The following is a 21361-nucleotide window of genomic DNA, read 5'->3' on the forward strand; positions in this document are numbered from 1 at the left end:
TAGATAGATAGATAGATAGATAGATAGATAGATAGATAGATAGATAGATAGATATAGATAGATAGATAGATAGATAGATAGATAGATAGATAGATAGATAGATAGATAGATAGATAGATAGATAGATAGATAGATAGATAGATAGATAGATAGATAGATAGATAGATAGATAGATAGATAGATAGATAGATAGATAGATAGATAGATAGATAGATAGATAGATAGATAGATAGATAGATAGATAGATCACATTGTAAGCAGTCATAGGCAATTTTCTTTCTTTTTTTTAAATAAATAGTGTTAATCATTGGAAATCCAAAATGTAATTTTCACGTTTGCTGTAAAAAAGAGAGGCATCTAGTTTTCACATTTTGGGGGCTGAACAAGGTTTGGGTCACTTTCATTTAAAACGTTTACGATATTTAGCAAAGTTTGATCAAGTTGGGTGCAGCAAACTTTCATTAAAAGTTATAAGAAAATTTGATCTGTAATAATTTTACTTTAAAACAAACAATTTTGTTTCAGTCCATGGACCACAAATGGCCCTCGAGCTGCAGTTTGGACACTCGTGGTGCAGCGTTTATGCGTTGTGAGTTTCTGATCGATCAGTCATCTGTTAGCTCCGTCAAACGGGGCTTTAAAGCTTCCACAGCAGATTCAACAGATTGTTTCGTCCATGCCACTGCTTGTAAAACCTCCGACAGCAACCCTCTAACCAAACAGGCTTTAAACCCTGAGAGCTTCCCAAAACAGAAACAGCTGGAACATCAGTCTGACGTAGTGAAAAAGATACCGCTCTTAAACATTTTGCACAAGACTTTATTTAATCTATACTACAGTCATGCTTCTTGAATTTTTCCACCTCATAATCATAAAATTATGTGCATTTCATTGAGTTTTTTTATGATGGACCAACACGACGTAATGGATAATTATGAAGGAAAATTATTTTTTTTTCCTTTCCAAATAAAAATCTGAAATAAGTAGCTGGGATTTGAGTTCATATTTTGTAGCTGCTGTATGTCTGAGCCAGTTGTATGAATTTGGTAGAAACATCAGGCAGGTTTTAAATTGTTCCACAGCTATGTCCTGCTTTGAATGGGATTTAATTAGGCCATTTTGAAACCTAAAGTCAAATTGCAACAAAACGTCAGGCGTGCAGAAATGATTGTTGGAGATAATCTTAAGGAAACAGGCAGATAACATGTCTGCAGACCACACACATCCTGGACACAAACTGTTTAGACTTTTACCTTTGAGTTGGAGCTACGGAGAGTTTTTGCAAAATAATCCAGAGACAATTTCTTCCTCCAGAATGTCACTCCGATGAACATAACAATAACTTTACAATCAGATTAGTCAAAAAATAAATCTCTTGATTCAGATTTTTCTTCTTATTTCCTCTAAAGGTTATTTTTTGTCCTCAGTTTATTATCAATGCATTCACACTATTGAGTTCCACATTTCTGGTTGCCCCATAGATTTAGCTCCTCCATACTTTGTGCTATTTTCACCATTCAACGTTTATACTATTCACCTTGAGCTCCTAATGCCAGCTATATCTCTTAACCTTCATACTTTTTATAATAGCCAGCTTTTCATAAATTTTTCTCCCCATGGGGAAAAGCGCTTCATCCTGGGGCAGAATTGAGAATCACGATATAAAATGTTTGTTGTGTTTCATAGTGGATGTTTCAGGTCCAGCCTATTAATTGCAATGAATCGTCCAGTTTCAGGGCTGCCATGGAGGAGACAAGGCAGTGGCCATCTTGAAGTTGGGCAGCTGTTATGCTGTTTAGCACAGCATAACAGCTGGGAGTATGTTTTGATGTTGCTTTTTTCGTACTGCATGTAGCATGTTTTATGTTGTCACTATGCTGAGCAATGCCTCCAAGCAAATGTCGGTTTCTCAGGAACCATAAAAGGCTTGGATTTCATTCCTGATAATTTTATGTGGTTTATTAATTGAAATAAATTGTCCACTCGAGACTTGAATAACTTGTTTGCAACGTGGCATGACGTGGAAAGGTTTAAAAAGCATTAATATGTTTTTAAGAGCCTGTATCTCACAATATTTTACTTTAATCCACGATAAATTACAAAACTTATTCAGATATCTGGACTGGCTTAAAGTAACTTTTATTGGGACGTTTTGCAAAGAGAGGCTTTCTGATTTCTTCATCAGTTCTCCTTTTGCTATATCCTTTTTAATTAACTCCCTTTCTTTATATCTTAAGCCTCCTCCTTCTCTTGCGCCACTTATGATTTCTTTTCCCTTTGTGTGTATTATTATTATTTTCTCACATGATTACACAACCCTCTTGGCAAAAAGCGTCTCTTTCTTCCAATAACGTTGTTAGCCGTCTGGGCTCCTTCTCAATGTTTGTGTTGTCAGGGGCTGCATCTGGGTTTCCACCAGTTATATCTGTTTGAACTTTAATTAAAGTATTTGGCCTTTTTGAAGAAGTATGAGTTTCTGCACATTTTGTCAAACGGCAACAACAAATAAACTTCAAACTATTTCACTGGCATAATCACCACTAACTAGTCACTGGGGAGTAGGAGAAAAATAAAAACAGTCCTCTAATGTCAGACTGAGCCTATAATTTAATCTCTGTATAAATCCTGCAGTTCTGTGAAGGCATCAGAAGAAGAAGTCATGCACAGCGAATCTTTTAATTTTATTATTTACCAATGTCACAAATTCATATGTTAGATCTTGAATTTCACACAAGAATAGTTCAGTTTTTCAAGTCATGGTAAGATTTTCTACATTTTCTGACTCATCCCTGCAACTCTACCAAAATGCAGTTGATTATTAAAACTGACAAGTTGAAGGAGAAAAGCCTTTAATCAGGACAGCAGCAGAGAGGCTTTCAGTCTTCCTGGAGGAGCTGCAGAGATCCACGGCTCAGGTTGGAGAATCTGTTCACATTATGCATCGCTTACACACAAAGTTACATCACTTTGTGTGATATAAGAAGAAACTTTGTGATGGTTTACGTCAGGGCCCAGCTGCTACAAATGCAGATTTGTAACCTGTATTTTTTTACTAGTTTGTGTTGCTCCGTCAAATAAAGTCCAGATTGTGATTCTAACTTACGAAATTTGAAAAGATTAATAGTGTGTAAATCGTTTTGCAAGGCAGGAGCTGCTGCATTCCCATTACAAATGTGCACAAAACGTTTCCAATCACCATATAATTGCGCAATTTGACATTTCTAAAATTATTTTTGCTGAGTTTAATTTAAACACATCAATTAAATAAAAAAATTGTTTGTTTTTTAATTATGAGTTTTGGTGCTATTATTTTTTGGTATTTTGAAAAATGTATTTATTTTCCAAAACTGCATCTTAGGAGTCAAATAAACAACCGGATGTTACCACTGCCGCAAACCACGAAGAAGAAAACAGGAAGTAAGTAATTGGAGGATCATAGCGCTGCATGTTTTTTAATTACTTCTGTTGTGAAATTATGTTTTTTAGACATGAGCGAAATGTTGACAACATTTTGCATACACTTGTAATGTAAAGGCCACTGATATGACCTAAAAACACATCAAAGATTTTAAAAAACTCAAAAAACTAGCTACTTTCAGTAAAGGAATTTAAAAATTGCGCAATTATGTGGTCAATGGACACGCAACTCCTGATTGATTTGAAGAAACAATGCCGCAAAAAGCACCCTAAAGGTTGCGAAAGAGCTTTTCCATCGATTCATCCCAGGCACACATGCATGCGCCCTCTCAGACACAGAGGCTGTGTGTTGACTTAAGAGTTAATGAATGGATGATTGAGGACTGGGAGGACTGGGGAAAGCAGCTCCGTGGAAACAACCCCTCTTTCCCATGGAAAGCAGCATATAAGCTGCGTTAAAGACAGAAAACGAGCGCTTCACACATACCGAGCTCATTTCTGTGCGCAAAGAGAGAGAGGGAGAAAAAGTAAGAGAGAGAGGGAGCCTGCAGGGGCTTTTGGGAAGCTTTCGAAAGCACTAATAAAGCAAGTAGCATGTACTTGACAAGAACCCAAAGGGGAAGAGAGTGAAAGAGGAGCAGCTGTTGGAGGAGGAGAGTGAGACAAAGACGGAGTAGGGGGGCTGTCCTTGCTTGCTCTTCACTCCGGGGTCTGAATGTGGGAGGAGGCAGAGGGAGATCAGGACCAAGAAAAGAAAAGAGCAGTAAGGAAAATGTTTGGCATGTAAAAAACCCGCATCTGACAGCCGTGTGTTGTGGATAGTTGCGGGAACGCACCTTTGCGTGTGTGTGAGTGTGTGTGTGTGGTGTGTGTTTGAGGGAGTCGGGGACTATGCTGCAAGGGAGGACTGTTCCCGGGCTCTGCGCGCTCCTGCTGGGGCTGATGGGGCTCCCGGCGTCGGGCTCCGACTTTCAGCATCACCGATACGAGGACATGGTGCGGGTGCTGTTTGCGGTGCACAACGACTGCCCCTACGTCACCCGCATCTACAGCATTGGGCGCAGCGTGGAGGGGCGCCACCTCTACGTGCTGGAGTTCAGTGACAACCCAGGGATCCACGAAGCTTGTGAGTAACACCTGATTCGTTGTTTGGAAGCACATTGAGCAAAAGCAGGTTTTATGGTGTGTTGAAAGCAGGGCCGGTCCAAATCTTTTTGGGGCCCTAATCGGGTTTTCATTTGGTGCCCCCGCCCCCATACAAACATGTCAACCTGGAATGGTTAATCATTCCTCAGTTACTCTTATGTGTGTATCATACCTGGTATCATTAGCTCTGCATTTTTATTACAAAATTATCTAAAAAACACAATTTTGCATTTGCGATGTTTCCAATAAATTAGAAAAAAAGCTTGTTCTTGTGATAAGTCATTAAAAATCAATGGCAGCTCCATTAATTACATTCAAAAATAATCAGAGGAGAGTTAATCACTTAAATTAAATTAAAGTGAGCTTAATAATTTCCATTTGCTTGATTTATTGTTTTTCTCCTTTGTCCCTTTGGTTGTAACTACCCTTTTTATTGAAGGACAATTTTGTGAACAGAGGCTTCATAATTCATTTTATTTGTTGTTTTTGTTCATTTATTTGGGATATTTAAAATGTCTTCCAGTTCCAGTGTTAAATGTTTATTAAAACTTATATCCTTACCTATATATTACTTGAAAATAGTTTCAAAACAACATTATAATATAATTCATCATCCAGAAAAAAAATTTTAAAGTAACACAAGATAATAAATTATAAATTTACGGTAAACAGGCTGAAAAGTTTGATATTAGTATACAGTATTTATTGTATAACAACCTTAAAAATAATATAGAACTTGTTTTTCATGTGTAATACTACTTAATTTATATTATTCGATCAACTTGGCGCTCTTGGGGGCCCCCTAGTGGTGTGGGTGTTTAACGCTCATACGCCGCTTGTTGAAAGTAATTTGCATTCAAACAAGGCTGGGAAAATGAAATATATTATGGTGGAACAGTCGGCGGAACAGATTTCAGAGCACATTCTGTTCGTACTTTTATCTGTTGGGACATAGCTGGCAGAAGACGGAGCAGTCTGCGAGGATTCTGGTTTTGAAAAACACAAGCTCTCGGATTCGGCTTGTTGAGGACAAGAAAAGAGAGGAGTGATTCCAAGGCTGGCGTCTCTGATAAACATCAGCGAAAAGAAGAAAATACAAAAGAGCAGAGCCAACATCTGTGTTTCATCTCTGCCATCCAACCTCTGACAAATTTTGTGGTGTAACTCAAAGCTGAGCAGATGACTAATAGGTTCACTTTGAGTCAACATGGGTTTAACCCTGAGCCTACTCCTGCAAAATGTTTTCCTTGTTTAATCCCCCCACCTCCTTTCCTCTGCTCCAAATCAGCTCCTCTGTTTGTTTTGCATATTTGCTGCAAATTAAAAAGCACAACTTCATTGCACATATTTATGCGGGTGAAATACCAACTAATCATATCCCAAGATTTCTTTTTCTTTTCCCCATTCCCTCATTTGCTTTTGCCAGAATTTGAAAAATAGCCTGACATCTGCAAAGAATGCTATTTTGTCTGAGCTTGCATTTCTATTTCTTTTTCCCCTTTCTGCTTCTGCACACGTAGCGGCTTCCTTCAGTAGAATTGAAGGATGTGTGCCTTCTCTGTCTCAAGGTGAAAAACAGGAACTGGTCGCTTCATGACGGGGGAGTTACCCGAGGTCTCGTCCAGGTCAACATTTCTTACTCTCTTTAGGAAGTTCGGCTGCTCTGGCTGTTCCTGAACTCACTTTGTGGTAAATTACAGGAAGTGAAGTCATGAACAATTAATGGAAAGCGTTAATAAATTGGGAGGTATCAGCACTGCTTCCCTCCAAACAAATCAAATCATGTTTGATAGTCCAGGAACTGCTTGGTCTTCTAGTTCCAGAATTGGCTTCTCTGCACTTCAAGATGATTAATGAAGCGACCCCAGGGAGGAGGGAAATCTATCCGGCCGACGGCGTTGTTTGGATTGGTGTCTCAAAGATGCCAACGAGAATACCAGATGACCTTCTCTGAAGTAGCAAAATCAGCCACAATCACTTCTTTGCCTCAGCTGAAATCGTCCTTTTTGAGAAGAGTTTAAGTTTTTCCTCCTGTCATCAGTTAATTTACTCAAGGATTGTGCAGCTGCAGCATTGATTTATCTCAGCTAAATTCAAATCACAATTTGTGCAAAAACTTACAGAAATGTCCCTTCTGTAATTAAATGTCTCTAACAAAATTCATTGATAGAATTTTGATTGATCATTGTATCGATAAACCCCCCTCAGACCAGTTGGATATTTGCACTATTTTCTCTGGCGTTTGTTCAACAAAAGAATCAATACTTGAAGAACAGAAGCAGCCTTTAGCAGCATATATTTTTATTTACTCAAAGACTGGCCTTCACTCAGACTCTGGGACTCTCATAAACTCTCATTAATCTTTATCTCTTCCAATTATAAGCTATTGAAAATAAGCTGGAAATTGTAGATGATTTGCGTAAATGATTAATGTTGTCCCCTGTGAGTTACTGCATAGTAAGGAGGGAAGGAAAGTTTATTTATAAAGTGCTTTTCACAGACACAAAGTCACAGCGCTATACGTATAAATCACACTGAAGCTCTACGTACTCTAAAAACAAGATTAATGCAGTAAAATTAAGCCAGGGAGAACAAAACTTTCAATGTCTGCTGTCTGTGTTCCTTGTTTAAAGTAAGTTTCTTGTTTAACATAAAATAATAGAAAACAAGAAAGACTTCAACTGCATTCAACTGAAAGTTTACAAAACAGCCAAGTAAATTAGCGCTTTGGATTCTTTAAAATAAAAAAAAAATTAATTTAGGGCAAGCAAAGTGCGCTAAATATCTCCAGAGTTAGCTAAAGGGCTAATTAGCTCCACTGTTAGCGCATCAGCAAACATCAGCAAACAGCAAACTTTATAGAATAAGTGCGTACGCGATCCTATCCTTCTCCACTAGTAATCACACACTCCAGATGATTTGCACCTGACTCACTTTGCGGTTACAACAAGCGACAAAATGGAGCTGAAATATGCGAAGCAAAACCAAAAGAAGGACGAAAAGTTACACTTCTTACTGAAATGGTGGTCTGAAGCAGTAAAAGCTTTATTACAATAATATGTTGGGTTTAACTCTGCCCTGGACGTCTAATTAAATTAAATTAAATTATTGGATCAGGAACGGACGCAATGCCATTGCGGACTGGGAGGACGTCCTGTGTTCAGACCATAGCTGAGTCATTTAAATGAGAATCATTAAATTTTATTGTTTATTTGTAGTGATTGGGGCCACCGTTAACTGTGAAAAAGTTAAGTGTGTTCATCTGCATATTTACAAATATGTGCAAACTGTTTTTCATGCTCTACAAGCCAAATGTGGTCAAATAACTTCTATATTTAATTATTTATTTCAAACAATTTGAGAAAACAGGAAAAAAGTAATTAGCTTACCGCTATTTACCGTACCAAAATGTTTCTGTTTGGAAAGTGAGCGCCTCTATAATTACACCCTTTATCTCGATTTAATGAAATGAATCACACACCGACTCAATAATTATCAGAAACTTGTAATTAAAAACATGTTATGGTACACATATGCCTGTTCAATTTACTGATATCACATAAAACAAAATGATTGCAAACTGACTCATAACTGGACAAGAAAATGTACTATCCCATAATAAAAATAATATTAATTAATAGTATTAATTAATAACATTAATTATCCATTTGGGATAATTAATCTCAAAAGAATTATTAAATTCATTTTATTATAAGTTTAGCAGTAATAAAATTAACAATGATTTTATTATTATTAAATTAAATAACTTAATTTAATAATAATAATAATAATAATAATAATAATAAATAAATAAAATGTACTTTCTCAGCTGAACTTTACATAAGCCTCAAAATGTAATTTTTTTGTTTACCAAAATAAAGCACATGATGTTAGGATGTAATTAACGTGCCTGATTATTAGTGACATAATTTCGCTGACCTGTTCAGTACCTGCAAAAAGTGGAAATCTTGACATTAATTTAACAGCATTTTTGTTTTTGCAGTGGTTGAGTTGAAAAAGCACTTCCTTTCTCTCTTACTATAAAAGCTGCACTACTCAATTATTTACAAGCTGATCTTGAACTGTTTAAAAAATTAAGTGCAAGTGTGTATGCGCCCTCATGCCGGATGGTCTTTTTTACTTTCCGGCTACATGCATTTTTCCAATCCTTCCTCCAGTGGAGCCAGAGTTCAAGTACGTGGGCAACATGCATGGCAACGAGGTGCTAGGCCGTGAACTCCTCATCAAGCTCTCGCAGTTTCTCTGCGAGGAGTACCGGGCCGGAAACCAGCGGATCACGCGGCTGATCCATGACACACGCATCCACATCCTGCCCTCCATGAACCCCGACGGCTATGAAGTGGCAGCCAGGCAGGTAATGTAAACTCTGGTACATGTGTGAGCTTTTTTCCCCCTGAAAGAAAAACCAGAGACAGGAATTTCCCCAAGGGACACTCTTTGTCTGTTTTTCTAATCTAGTCATCTGCTACCAAAGAAGAAAAAAGAAGTAGATTTTTTTATTTGCCAAAAATGTCAGGGTCCCAGAGTGAAACTAAACACCTGTAAGTTGAATTGAAGCACATTCCTCACACTCAACACATAGTTTGTTTAAATCCACGCGATAATATGCGAAGCTATCTGTTTTAATTTCAAATGACACATTTAGACAATAGCAGGTCATTTTTATCCCAGTGTTTGCTTGAGTTAGTAACTATCTCAGAGGTAATTGGGGACTGAGACATAGATCGCATGCTGCGCTCTCTGACACAAACACATACACGTGTGTGCAATCTATTTGAGGGTAATTATAAGTCCGGAAGCGAGCTGCAGCACATGGCAGACAGCAGACCCTCTCTTTGCCAGTCGGATCACATAGGAACAACTGCACTGTAATTTGGCGCTTAGCAGATGTTTGGGTGCAGCACCATCTGGATGGTAAGGTTTGTTTTCCTGAATCTGGGTTTGGATTGTGTTGGTTCTGTCCTATGCAATCACAGAAGAACAACAGAAGCAAATATATTTTCATGAAGGTGTCTGTAATGGTTTTCAAACGTGGTATTCTGGTACATTTGGTTCGATTGGTACATTTGTACATTTGTTGTAGTTTCAGATGGTTCGGTTTGCTTTTTCGTGCAATTGTTCTTCTCAGAAGCAGCCGGGCTCTGATACACAGAAACAATCAGTCACGTTTCTTCACCCGCAGCTACAAAGTTACTGACCAACTGATGCTACTTCTGCTACAAGACCAACAGTGATGTAACTTCTGTGGCTGAACAAAATAACTGTAAAATATATTAAATAAATGAATAAAATAGTGTTTTATACATAACTTAAAAATATAGCAATAATTTAAATAAAACACTTATTGGATGCAACATCTGCATGTATGTACTGTATGTTTAAATTTGCTTTACTTTTGTGTAACCAGGTTGTTGTGTGTTACCAGGTCCCACTTAACAAGGAGATCTAGATCCCAATTGGGTTTTACCTGGTTAAATAAAGGAAATAAAAAATAAATAAATAAAAATAACTAATTGGAAGACTGTTTCCTCATGATGACTGTATCATTTATTCTGATAAATTTATTATCATGCTAATAATTTTGATAGTTGGGATTGTTATTACTATTTGCTCCACTGTTTATTCAATGAAGGCAGGAGTTACTGTTTTGCAGTTTAACGATACAAAACACACTTCTTTGTGCTACAAATTGGAACGTTTTTTTAGAGCAGTATTTGTGTTAGTGGGGAACTTCCTATCGTTATCGCAGTAGTACCACAAAATATCGCGATAGAAATTTGAGTCCGCGTCGCCAACCATTACTCCCCTTCGCCTGTGGGGGCGCTGCATCAAGAGCCACTAAAAGAAACGACACAAAACAAAAGCCTCAGAAGGAGACACTGATCGCAACTTCCTTCTTTACAAAATGTAAGCAAAAGCGGAAAGCCGTCAAATGTTAGTGGTTGTAGGATTTCTTTTTGTCTTCTGGAAAAGACTACGAGCTATTCTCTCCCGGTCTCGCTGGACATCAACGTTTGTTTTGGTTGTATTTACCCAGAATGCCTTGCGCTATGGTTAGCTTCTTGCTGTTTCTTAGCGGTCCCCAGACCAAACCGCGCCAGAATTCACTTCAACCGAACCAAGACCTGAGCCTTTAAGGCCAAGTGAAAAATAAAACTCGGACCCCAGTGACGTAGAGCAGCTAGTTTATACCAATAACACATGCTAGGCATTACCTCAATGGGTCAATTTGTGTTTGTGGGTCAACAGGGTTCGGAGCTGAACGGATATCTGGTGGGTCGGGGGAATTCCAGAGACATTGATCTAAATCGAAACTTTCCGGACCTCAATTCACTGATGTATTACTACGAGAAAACCAACGGACGGAACCACCACCTTCCTCTGCCGGACAACTGGGAACATCAGGTCAGTTTGACTGGAGATACTTCAATAATAACGTGTTCATTTCTGTTAAAAACACTTAAAAGACAAATGACCTTTTCTCAGTGCTTGACATTAAATAGAATTTACTGTTTTAGGACAGTTAGAGTTTAAAACGTTACATTTTCTCAATATTTGGTAACATTGCCTTGTAAACTGTTAAAAGTTTTCATCTCTGAGCAGAGTTGGGTAGTAACTAGTTATATTTAGTTTTTGGAAAAAAATATACTCTATGGAGTGCTTTTTACTTGAGTAATTTTATTATTGCAACTCTTACTGGATACTCTACCCACTCTGAGCAACTTCACTGAATGACGAACAAGCCTGTTTTAAATTTAAATGTAAGTTTAATTTAATTGCATTTCCATTTGGGATCAATAAAGTATATTTGAATTTAGAATTTTTAACCAAAAATTCACCTGACACTATCAAATACCAGCAGCTTTTTTGTTAAAGGTTTAATCAAGAAATTGATTTGGAAACTGTTTCCTTTGCCTGATTTTATTATTTTGTAATAAGGTTATTCATATAAATTATTTTCATTTTGGTCTCTAACATACCCAAATTTCTACAAAAGTTTGTATTTTTGTCTGCTTGATTGTTATTTTTGATTAAATGGTTTATATTTTGATCAGTTACTTGAATAGACCTTTTACCAAATGGTGCTTTTACTCTTAAGTCATTTCTTGGACAAACACTTTTTATTTTTTTTCTGCTTCTGCGACAGTTACTTAACAGGTAACTAAAGAGTGACTGAGTTCGTTGATTCCACTAACCTGTAAAATTATTGAATATTCTACCACACAAAATGATCTTCAAGTGATCTTGCGTCTATCTCGGTATATTATTACTGATTTATTGTCCCACCCTAATATATTAAATGTAAATAATCTGGTTCTGGCTGCATACCTGTAATTAACTTAAGAGAAATTACTATTTAAATGAAAGAAAATACACAAGAAGGTGAGGAGATAAATGAAGCCTGGGAGAAACTGAATGAGTTTGTGTGTGTGTGTGTATGCTGAATAAAAAGCAACTGTAACATTGCTGGGTTTCTTTGGCATTTACATTGTTGATATTTATAAATTGGCGAGTTTTGCACAGGATCGGATTGCTTTACCAGCCGAGCTGCGGCAAAATAAAAAGAAACTGGTGATAATTGTAAGCAATTTGGTGCAGAAGTTGCACTCTTTAAAGTTAATAATCCCAAAAAAAATAATAAACTTCTACAGTTGGTTTGTTTTATGTTGTAAGTGTGTAGAGTGACTTGCTTTTAACTCCTCTGAACGGTTGTGTTTTACTATAAAAGCTAGTCTCCGCTTTATTAACACAAATATCAAATTTTATGTTGTTTTTATGTATTTGTTTTAGGTTTTTATATGTATAAAAGCACAGAAAACATCTTGAAAAACAAAAATTTCAAGTAAAGAAAGCACATATCTTTCATATCTTTCTTTTACTGTCATTTTTAGAAGCTGCAGTTTTGTGAACATTACCTTTAAAGTCTCTTTGAGGGCACAAACTGTTGGCTTGACTTTACAGAGTAAATACCATCATTGAGGTTGGCTTCAGAAGACACCTGGCTTCGTTCCAGGTGATTGAATGGCTTCTGTAGTTCGCTGTGTACTTGCTTCAGGGCACTCAAGCGTGAAATGAACAGTAGGGGGATTTATAAAAGCATGTGCCGTCAAACTATTGAAAATAGGCTGCCAAAAGGCACGTTTCCAGCATGAAGGTCAGGTCCTTGGGGGAGTCTCAACTTCTCCTCTCGAATGCAGGAAGAAAAAGCTGCTGTTCATGATTAACCCTTTTAAGTTTTTCTATCAGCTGGAATGAATATTGTAGCCTAACGGATTTCCATTTAATTAAGAGACAACAGCATCCTTCAGCCTATTGTGCAAAGTTGAAAGTAGACATGATGGTGTTTGTATCACATTTTAGGAGATTTCCATCTGCTTTTAATAATGAAATGATGATAATTAGTCACAATGTTCATAAGGTTTCATTGCTTTTTCAGAAACCAAAGCCCGTCTCCTGTTACTGTTCTTCAGTTTTTAAACAAGTGAAAAAATCTGGTGTCATGTTCAGTTTCTGGTCGGATCTAATTGGAGGCAGACTTGAAGAGCTTTAATAATAAAAAATAAAGATTTAAAGACATTTAAAAAGAACTGCACTGAGAAGAGTTACCTAGAGTAAAGACAGGAGCAAACAAAAACCAGGACCTTAAATACTGAGCTGGAAAACAATAAACCAGGTGAAAGTTTGTATTTTTGTCTCCTTATAAAAAGGAGACGTGGAAACAGTTGTGGCAGAAGGAAAGTGGAGAAACTGAGAGAGGGAGACTCATTAACAGAAAGGGAGACAAAGAGCAACAAAGATTTAAGAGAAATAAATCCAAACGCACAAGAAACTAAACACAAAAGATTGAACTGATAATTTATTAACAAATAAAACAAATACAAGAAGACATGGAAAAAAAGAACGACATCATGATCAAAGCAAACACTCAAGGAGTTGGATAATTACTGCTGATTCAACAGTAAAACATTTACTAAGAAAAAAACAGTACAACATCAATAACATCATTAAGTAAAACCCTCTCTTGTAATATCACTTTAAACAGTGGCATATAGACTTTTCACCTGTAATATAAAATAATTAATCTCTGCATCAACAGATAAAAAGTGCTTTATACAGGAAACGTTCCATGATTTGTTTATTTTTTAAATATTTACACAACTATTAAATAAAAAAAAAGTCTTTGGTGTAATCATAATGTAGCAAGACAAAGTAAAAAAAAATATAACAAATTATATTCATGTATAATTCTGGACTCTTAAATTACTGCGAAACTGGTTTAGGAGACTGGTTTCTCATCCCTCAACTGTAAACCAGTCTAATCAGAAATGCTGTAACCTCAGGAAACATTTTGTGTCTGATTTTTACTCTCAAGCAAACGTGAGGAGTTTATAATTTACGCCTTTTTTCACCTTCATATTTTTCATTAAAAGGTTAAAACTACTGTTTTTCTATCTGGCAGCCACAGTTTGTCGCAGATGACTGCTTCCAGACTGGGAGACACAACTGTGCCACTGTTATCGCCATGTTATTCATGCTGGTCAGGGTAACATTTAGTGGCAACATGAAGCCACAAGCTCTGCGTTAGCCTTCAGGCAAATCAAGGCTGCATGCTGTAATTTAGCCAAGCGATAATATTTCACTCAAAGGAAGGATTGGAATGAAAAATGCCTCACTGTTCTTCAGATGTGGAGAAATGGCTTAAGATTTACAGAGACTCTGGAATATTTAGTGAAACTCCTCCATAAATAGAAAATCTTATGTTTTCATCTTTTGCTAATTACTTGGTAAAATTGTGTTTTGATGTTGTAATCACTACCTTTTAGTAAAGTTTTGAAAACAACCTCACTGTGAAGCAGTAAATTATAACATGTGCATTACACTGTAAAAAAAGAAATACTAAAATCTACTCAGTAAAACTTAGGCAGCACTTTACAACCAATATATTTAATGATATTTTACAGTCAAAGTTAATTTAAGCCTTTTACATTTAGTAATTTAATCTTAAGTATACACAAATAAAAATATAATTAATTTCAATTTAAAAAAGCAAATTAAGTAGGAAAAAATATTTTTAAACTCGTATAAGTTAATCATAAAAATTAATTTAAGTTAATGTAAACTAATCGAACAACAGGGTATTAGAGAAAGTAGTCATACAATAATTAGAATAAAGATGCAATATTACTAGAGGAACATATTAAAATTATGGAAGAAGTTGTTTTAATAAAAACAAAGCTTTAAAATTGTGTTGAAATTCTTTTAAAAATTCTCCTTAAATTATCACTTCATTCTGGTGATAAGACTTTAGTTTTGTATTATTTCAACTTTATTCTGGGAACAACTATGACTGTATTCTTGTAATGAAAGCAGATATACTTTGTCATAGAGTTGACCTGAATCGAAAGCCTAACCTGTAAAACTCGCTTGTTGAACAAGATGGCGGCATTGGGCATGCTAACATCACTCTGAACTGTGGAAACCAATGAGTGCGTTAGTCACAAGAAATCCAGACTTTTCAAACATAATTGATTTAGCCCATTCATCATTGCACTGTAACCCCTCAGCATTACTTTGTTTCAAGTTTTCACCCTGACTCTTCCTCACAGGTTGAACCCGAGACTCTAGCAGTCATAAAATGGATGCAAAACTACAATTTCGTCTTGTCTGCCAACCTCCACGGAGGAGCGGTGGTGGCCAACTATCCCTTCGACAAGTCACGAGACGCTCGCATTCGAGGAAGGACCACGTACTCAGCCACTGCGGATGACAAAATCTTCAGGCAGGTGTGCAGCTGCTTAAAAGTTCCTTCCACATGTTGCACATCTGACCTGATCTCATTGTTATCTGCTGCGTATTTGTGTAAGCATCTGAATGACGGGGAGTGTATGCGTTTGTGTGTGATGATAGTTGGCGAGGACGTACTCGTACGCTCACAGCTGGATGCACTTAGGCTGGAACTGCGGAGACTTTTTTAACGAAGGCATCACCAACGGAGCCAGCTGGTATTCTCTGTCTAAAGGTAAATAGTTAACTCTTAACATGTTGTGTCCTGTGTTCATGTTGCTGACTTGTTTGTCTTTTCTCACCTTTTAAATATATTCTTTCCAGCATTTCCTGCAATATTTGTTTTTTGGTTTTCACCCAATACTTTGATGATTGCTTTGTCACTGGATACCGTCCTGAGCCTTTTTCTGGAAAGCTCATCATTAACCAGTTTTGCGTTTGTGGAACAAACCCACTCATTTGATTTGTGTTTGGACCATTGTTATGTCTCAACAATGTTCAATTGGCCAGTTTTTCTTTTCGGAAAATGACTTTCTTCCCTTTTTTCCTGAGTCAAGTTTATTTGTATAGCACTTTTCAGCAACAGCAGTTCAAAGTGCTTTACATCATGAAAACATCATGCAGTCACTGATTTTAAAACAAGCAATAAACATTGCATTTTGTATATGTCATCATTAAAATCATCAAACAAATACACATCTGGTATGTTGATCAATAGCTGTGTTTCCATTACAAATGTTTGCAAAACTTCCAGTTTAATGCAGCATAGAAACTTTAGTAATTCAAAAATATGGAATGGCGTCAGATTTTAGCGGTTGTATGATTTCTCTTTTGTCTTTGGTAAAAAAATAAAATATACAATTCTTTTCTCTTGCTAGTACTAAACTCGGGTTTGTTTTGGTTGTATTCACCCAACATGCTACTTGTTATAGTCTGCTTCCCGCTTTCAGAGCCACTTTTGGTCCACTTGGCATTCACATACGCTTCTGAATGGCACCAAGATGAAATTTAACTTTAACTGAACTAAAACCTGGTCTGCTTCTAGTTTTAGGTGGACCAGAGTTTGCTTTCTTAGTCTGCATTAGTGTTTTATAGCGCATTCACTTCCTCCCAAAGCAACTAACTAGAGTTGGATTAAAGCAGACTAAACAGGGCTGGTGTGTGCATGGTTGTTTTTTTCTTGTGTTTCTCTTTGTTGCCCTAAGATGAACTGGCAACATGTCCAGAATGTGCTCTTGGATGAACATAGTTTAATAAAAAAATATGAAGTCATGTTGAGCAAAGCCCTATGCAGCCAAAGGGAACGACTTTTCAAATTCTCAGCTGCACACAAGCACAGACTTGGTAAAAAAAAAAAAAGAAGACAAGTATGGACGAGGCCTGAAATCCAGTGATAAAATTTGGATTTATTTTTTTAATCACTGCCACGGGGGAAAATAGGTAACAGTTGGACTATCTGTTGGGTAATGTTGTAATGCTGTGTTCGGCTTACTCTAGAAGTTGCAACGTTTAAGTTGAGCTTCATACTGTACACAGAGGATTATTGTAGGGCTAATTAATATTATCATCACAGTCTGTGTCGATTTAGATTTATGCAGAACTCTTAGAAATGAGTCAAAGGTTCATCGATTTAAAGTAATGATTTTGATCTGTAAATGTAGTTTGAAACTGACCTAGGCTTAGACTAGGGCTGGGCAATATGACTGACAAATATATCACGATATAAGCATTTCATACCAATGGATCATTTTGGTTGTTTTTATGTTTTTTGTTTAGTCTTTTTGTTTTTCTGAGCAGTTACGAGGCACAGGCGCAAAACCTGAATCTGCTACTCCATAGGTCGTAGGTCGTAACAAAGAATGAGTAAGTTGCTACGTAATCAAAGAGCGAGTTAGTTGATACCACTTGAGAAGTTTCCTCTGACTACTTTAGTTCAGTGAAATTATTGAAACTTCTATCAGACATGTTATTTACTGAGATTGATAAAAATATATATTCTTATTTTTTTTAATTGTCCAGCCAATAAACTTTGTAAAGTCCATAAATAAGTCTGTAAATGTTTCTAGTTGGTGTACTGTTATATCAAAATCAACGTGGAGGAAAGTCTCTGTATTTTGTCTTCTATTAAAAAAACAAAAGAATGATGAGAGATTTACATGTTTACGCTGTAATGAGGGATAGAAACTAGCTTGTTAATTTAAATTGCTGCTAAACGGTATAATCAGACTGTCGGTTTGAGTTTGTTGCCATAAGAAATATGGCACTTACCCAGCAAGAACAATGATCGAGAAATGAGACCCGTTTTTCCACCAAATATTTATCTAAAACTTCAAATGTTTATCTGCCCGTTAGAGCAAGTGTTCAGCTTCATCTCAGTTGAAAAGTATGTGAGGCTGCAGAGCTTTACGAATGAGTCGTGAGTTTTTCAATGGGATGAAACCAACCGCAGTCTCATTTAGCAAGAGTATGTCATGTTGAATTTAGCAGGTATTTTGCTCCAAATGTTGTGTCATGGTCTGTGAAGGTACGTTTCAGCCTTTCAACTTCCAAGTTTGAGCTTCTTGAATAAAAACATTTCAAATCTCATTTTTATTTTTGTTGGGACATTTTTGTCTACTTCATGTTGTCTGACTAATAAGTGAACCTTTGGTTCTGAACCATAAAAATATGTTTAATCATATTTAAATCATGGATTAAAATGAGGTAACTATATTTTGATCAAGAGCTGGGTTGATTTAGATCGATTTCTCTCCCAAAATTATCAATTGAAAATTATCAATAAACCAATTCATCGCATGGGGAAAAATCAATAATTTTCATTTCCTTTATTTATTGTTTTTCTTGTTTCTCTGTTTTTACCAAAAACTGAATGATAGAAGTTTTCAGTCTAGTGTTTTGGTCTCAATTAGCCCTTTTTTTTAAAAGACAATTTTGTTTACAAAGACTTCTTTATTCATTTTATTTGTTGTTTTTCTTTATTTATTTTGGATAATTAAAATGCCTTCCAGTGTTTAAATGTTAATTAGAATTTAAAGGTTATTGATCCTGGACAATGTATTCTTGTATTATTGTGCCATTATTACTATTGTATTACTTGGTCTCAAGGCAACAGTATTATTGTTTTGTCACAATAATATTCAATAATTTATCATCTACCAAAATTTGTTATTGTGACATCTTAGTCTAATATGTATAAACATTTGTTTATTAATCTGACAAGATAAGAAAAGTGTTCAGTCTTTGTCTCCAAAAACCTTCAGAGAAAGTGAGATTTTTCTTCTAAAATCAAACAGGAATAGATTCATCATCTTTCATTTATTGTTTCTATTTACTTAAGGCATGCAGGACTTTAACTACCTGTACACCAACTGTTTTGAGATCACTCTGGAGCTGAGCTGTGACAAGTTTCCTCCAGACTCGTCGCTGCCCAGAGAATGGCTCGGCAATCGAGAGGCGCTGATTTCGTACCTGGAACAGGTTAGAAAAATTCTCCCTGTTGTTAATTTAGTCCTTCTAGTGAAGTCTCTTTAAATTTGGCCTTCAGTTTCAGAGAAATATTCCTGCCAATGAGTGTTGTGGTTTGGTTTTAAAATGAAATGTGCTCTTAATTCACTGCAATTAAAATATATGGTCAGGAAGTCTTATTTCACAAAGGGGGATAATTATTTTTCCCCTCATTGTGGTGAAACTGAAATCCCTTCATTCTGTGGAAAGTTTATTGTTTTGGAAAGTTTGTTCGACATGTAATTTGTAACCCCTCCACCACTAACAGCTATCCATGGTATTAGTATTAAAAAGTTTCTCATGATGTTTTTGATAATAAAAACTCCAGCAGTTTTGCTTTTCTGTTTAATGCCATCCGTATGGGTCCAGGTGCATCATGGGATAAAAGGCATGGTGTATGACGAGAACAACAACCCAATCAGTAAAGCTGAGATTGCTGTCGCTGGGATTAATCATGATGTCACAACCGGTAAGACTTTAGTTTGTTTCTACTTATATAAATGTTTTTTTATAACAAATTCAGTTTTTATTGCATTTGTACCTATGTGACATGTGTTAATAGGTGCTATGTATGTAAATTTGGTTATTTTGGTCACCCATTTTGTGCATTTTTAGAGTTATGTGTGGACTCTGAAAAGAAATTTCCATTTTCTTAACAATAAAGTAGCTTATTTTGACCATTTGGATAGTTGCAGGAGGCAGAAATTATAGCAACAGGCTTACACATCTGGAATAAATAATAGCTATTTGATGCAAAAACAGACGTCTAAATAGTTTCCATTGCAGGAGGAGTGCACAGTTGATCCGACTGTAGGAGAAATGGACAAAATGAAAACAAGAGCAGTCGGTTTCAGGAAGAAATAGATCCTCCTCTGCTGGTCGAAGGGAGAAATGCACTTCTCAAAGAAGTCCAGTCTAAATACAGAGCCGGACAGAGGTTTGCATGATGATGATGTCGATAAGAATTCGGTGTACAAGTTTGAATTTATTCTAGATTTTCCTTAATCCACACAAGATTAAAGTTATACATATAGTGCTCAATTACAGGTGTACCTTCACTAATATTAGGTTAAAAGTAGAACTGGACAATAAATCAATAGTAATATGTACGCAATAGACACACGATCGGTATAACAGATAATACATATAAAAGAATATTTAATATAAAAAATATTCATCCAGACAAAGGAAAGGCTTTCGCCACTCAACCGCTAACAACCGGCTAAGCAAAGCTCATTCACTTTTCGGTTACCTAGCAACTCACCCATTCCTTGGTTACCTAGCAACAGTTTGGAGAGTAACTGGCGCAGCAGCAGTTTGAAATTATGCCACTTTCCGTCATAACTGTTTAAAAATTACAAAAAAATAACAAGGGCATGAATTGAAAACTGAATAAAAGAGGACAGATTGTGAAACTAGTTTGGTTTTATTTCAAATATTTAAAACAGAAAAACAAATCAATTATACATAACAACTCATGTGAAACACTTGTACCGTGATTCGTTTTTTTAGCTGTGTCGCCTAGCCCTAGCTCAAAGTCCTTTAGGCAACTGAAGCTCAGCGAATAAAAGTTTTGTTGCCAGTAACATTGTTAATGTGCTTCTCAATGTGCTAATGTTGGAGAAACAACCTACTGTTACAGGATAACTGCTTATCCGCTGTCATTGGTGGTCATGCTAAGTAGCCTTAACCATAGTGGTTAGTTGAACCAACTGTAGAGAGCAAGTCTTTTAGGACCTTGTCTGATTTTAAATCCACATATTTCCAGTTCTGATTTGTAAATGGCAATGTAAAATAAAAATTGACACCAACCTCTGTGTTGTGGATTCCTCCAGGTGTGGATGGCGACTATTTCAGACTTCTGCTGCCAGGAACGTACACCGTGAAAGCCTCTGCTCCAGGTTACCTACCTTCATCCAACACCGTGACGGTGGGACCAGCTGAGGCTATCCAGGTTGGAAAATTTCAGAAAATCCCTACTTTGAAAGATTTCATTGTTTAAAAAGCAGCTGAAATACTCACCTTTTTTAAAAACTTGCTCCCTGGCAGCTTCATTTTTACTTGAAAAAAGCTCCAAAACAAAACCTAAAGGGGAAGCACCAGCATGGGAAGAAGAACATCTCCGCCCACAAGGCATCACTGAAGCTCGGCCCAAGATGAAACATGTACAAAAACGCACACAGAAGTTAACCCAGTAAAAGAGGAGGCATACTCAGCATATTAATTATGTAAATGATACATGTTCATGATATATCTTTGTAGTCTTAGGGTAATTATGGAATAAAAGCATTTCTTTTGTTGTTAATGATTATAAATCTTCACATATATATGAAAGATTGTTCCAAGCCCAATGTATTTATGTAACAGTGTTGATATGTATGAACACAACTGTTTGTGTAAACGGGGAAAAAAAGCAACTTTTTTGTTAAGCAAAATTTGATGAGAACTGTAAAAGTTATTAAAATGTTTTTACAATTTTTCTGCCAGT

General features: G+C 36.3%; 1 protein-coding gene across 1 annotated transcript; it reads left to right on the forward strand.

Annotated features, from left to right (window-relative positions):
• The first annotated feature begins 3895 nt into the window (after window positions 1-3895).
• cpn1 (carboxypeptidase N, polypeptide 1) lies at window positions 3896-21352 on the forward strand. Its single transcript, XM_055043029.1, has 9 exons — window positions 3896-4543; window positions 8742-8938; window positions 10834-10989; window positions 15192-15368; window positions 15493-15604; window positions 18707-18846; window positions 19243-19342; window positions 20709-20827; window positions 20923-21352. Exons 1-9 carry the CDS (start codon window positions 4309-4311, stop codon window positions 21031-21033), a joined length of 1347 nt encoding a protein of 448 aa, XP_054899004.1. The 5' UTR covers window positions 3896-4308; the 3' UTR covers window positions 21034-21352.
• Window positions 21353-21361: the final 9 nt, after the last annotated feature.

This window comes from Poeciliopsis prolifica, unplaced genomic scaffold, assembly GCF_027474105.1.
Source record: "Poeciliopsis prolifica strain line A6 unplaced genomic scaffold, Auburn_PproV2 SCAFFOLD018, whole genome shotgun sequence".
Lineage (NCBI taxonomy): Eukaryota > Metazoa > Chordata > Actinopteri > Cyprinodontiformes > Poeciliidae > Poeciliopsis > Poeciliopsis prolifica.

What these genes read in the sequence shown, in the direction of transcription:
- cpn1 (XM_055043029.1), top strand. Translation starts at nt 4,309, where the DNA reads ATGCTGCAAGGGAGGACTGTTCCCGGGCTCTGCGCGCTCCTGCTGGGG. An exon ending in CCCAGGGATCCACGAAGCTT is followed by an intron (nt 4,544 to 8,741) that starts GTGAGTAACACC and finishes TCCTTCCTCCAG; the next exon opens with TGGAGCCAGAGTTCAAGTAC. An exon ending in ATGACAAAATCTTCAGGCAG is followed by an intron (nt 15,369 to 15,492) that starts GTGTGCAGCTGC and finishes GTGTGATGATAG; the next exon opens with TTGGCGAGGACGTACTCGTA.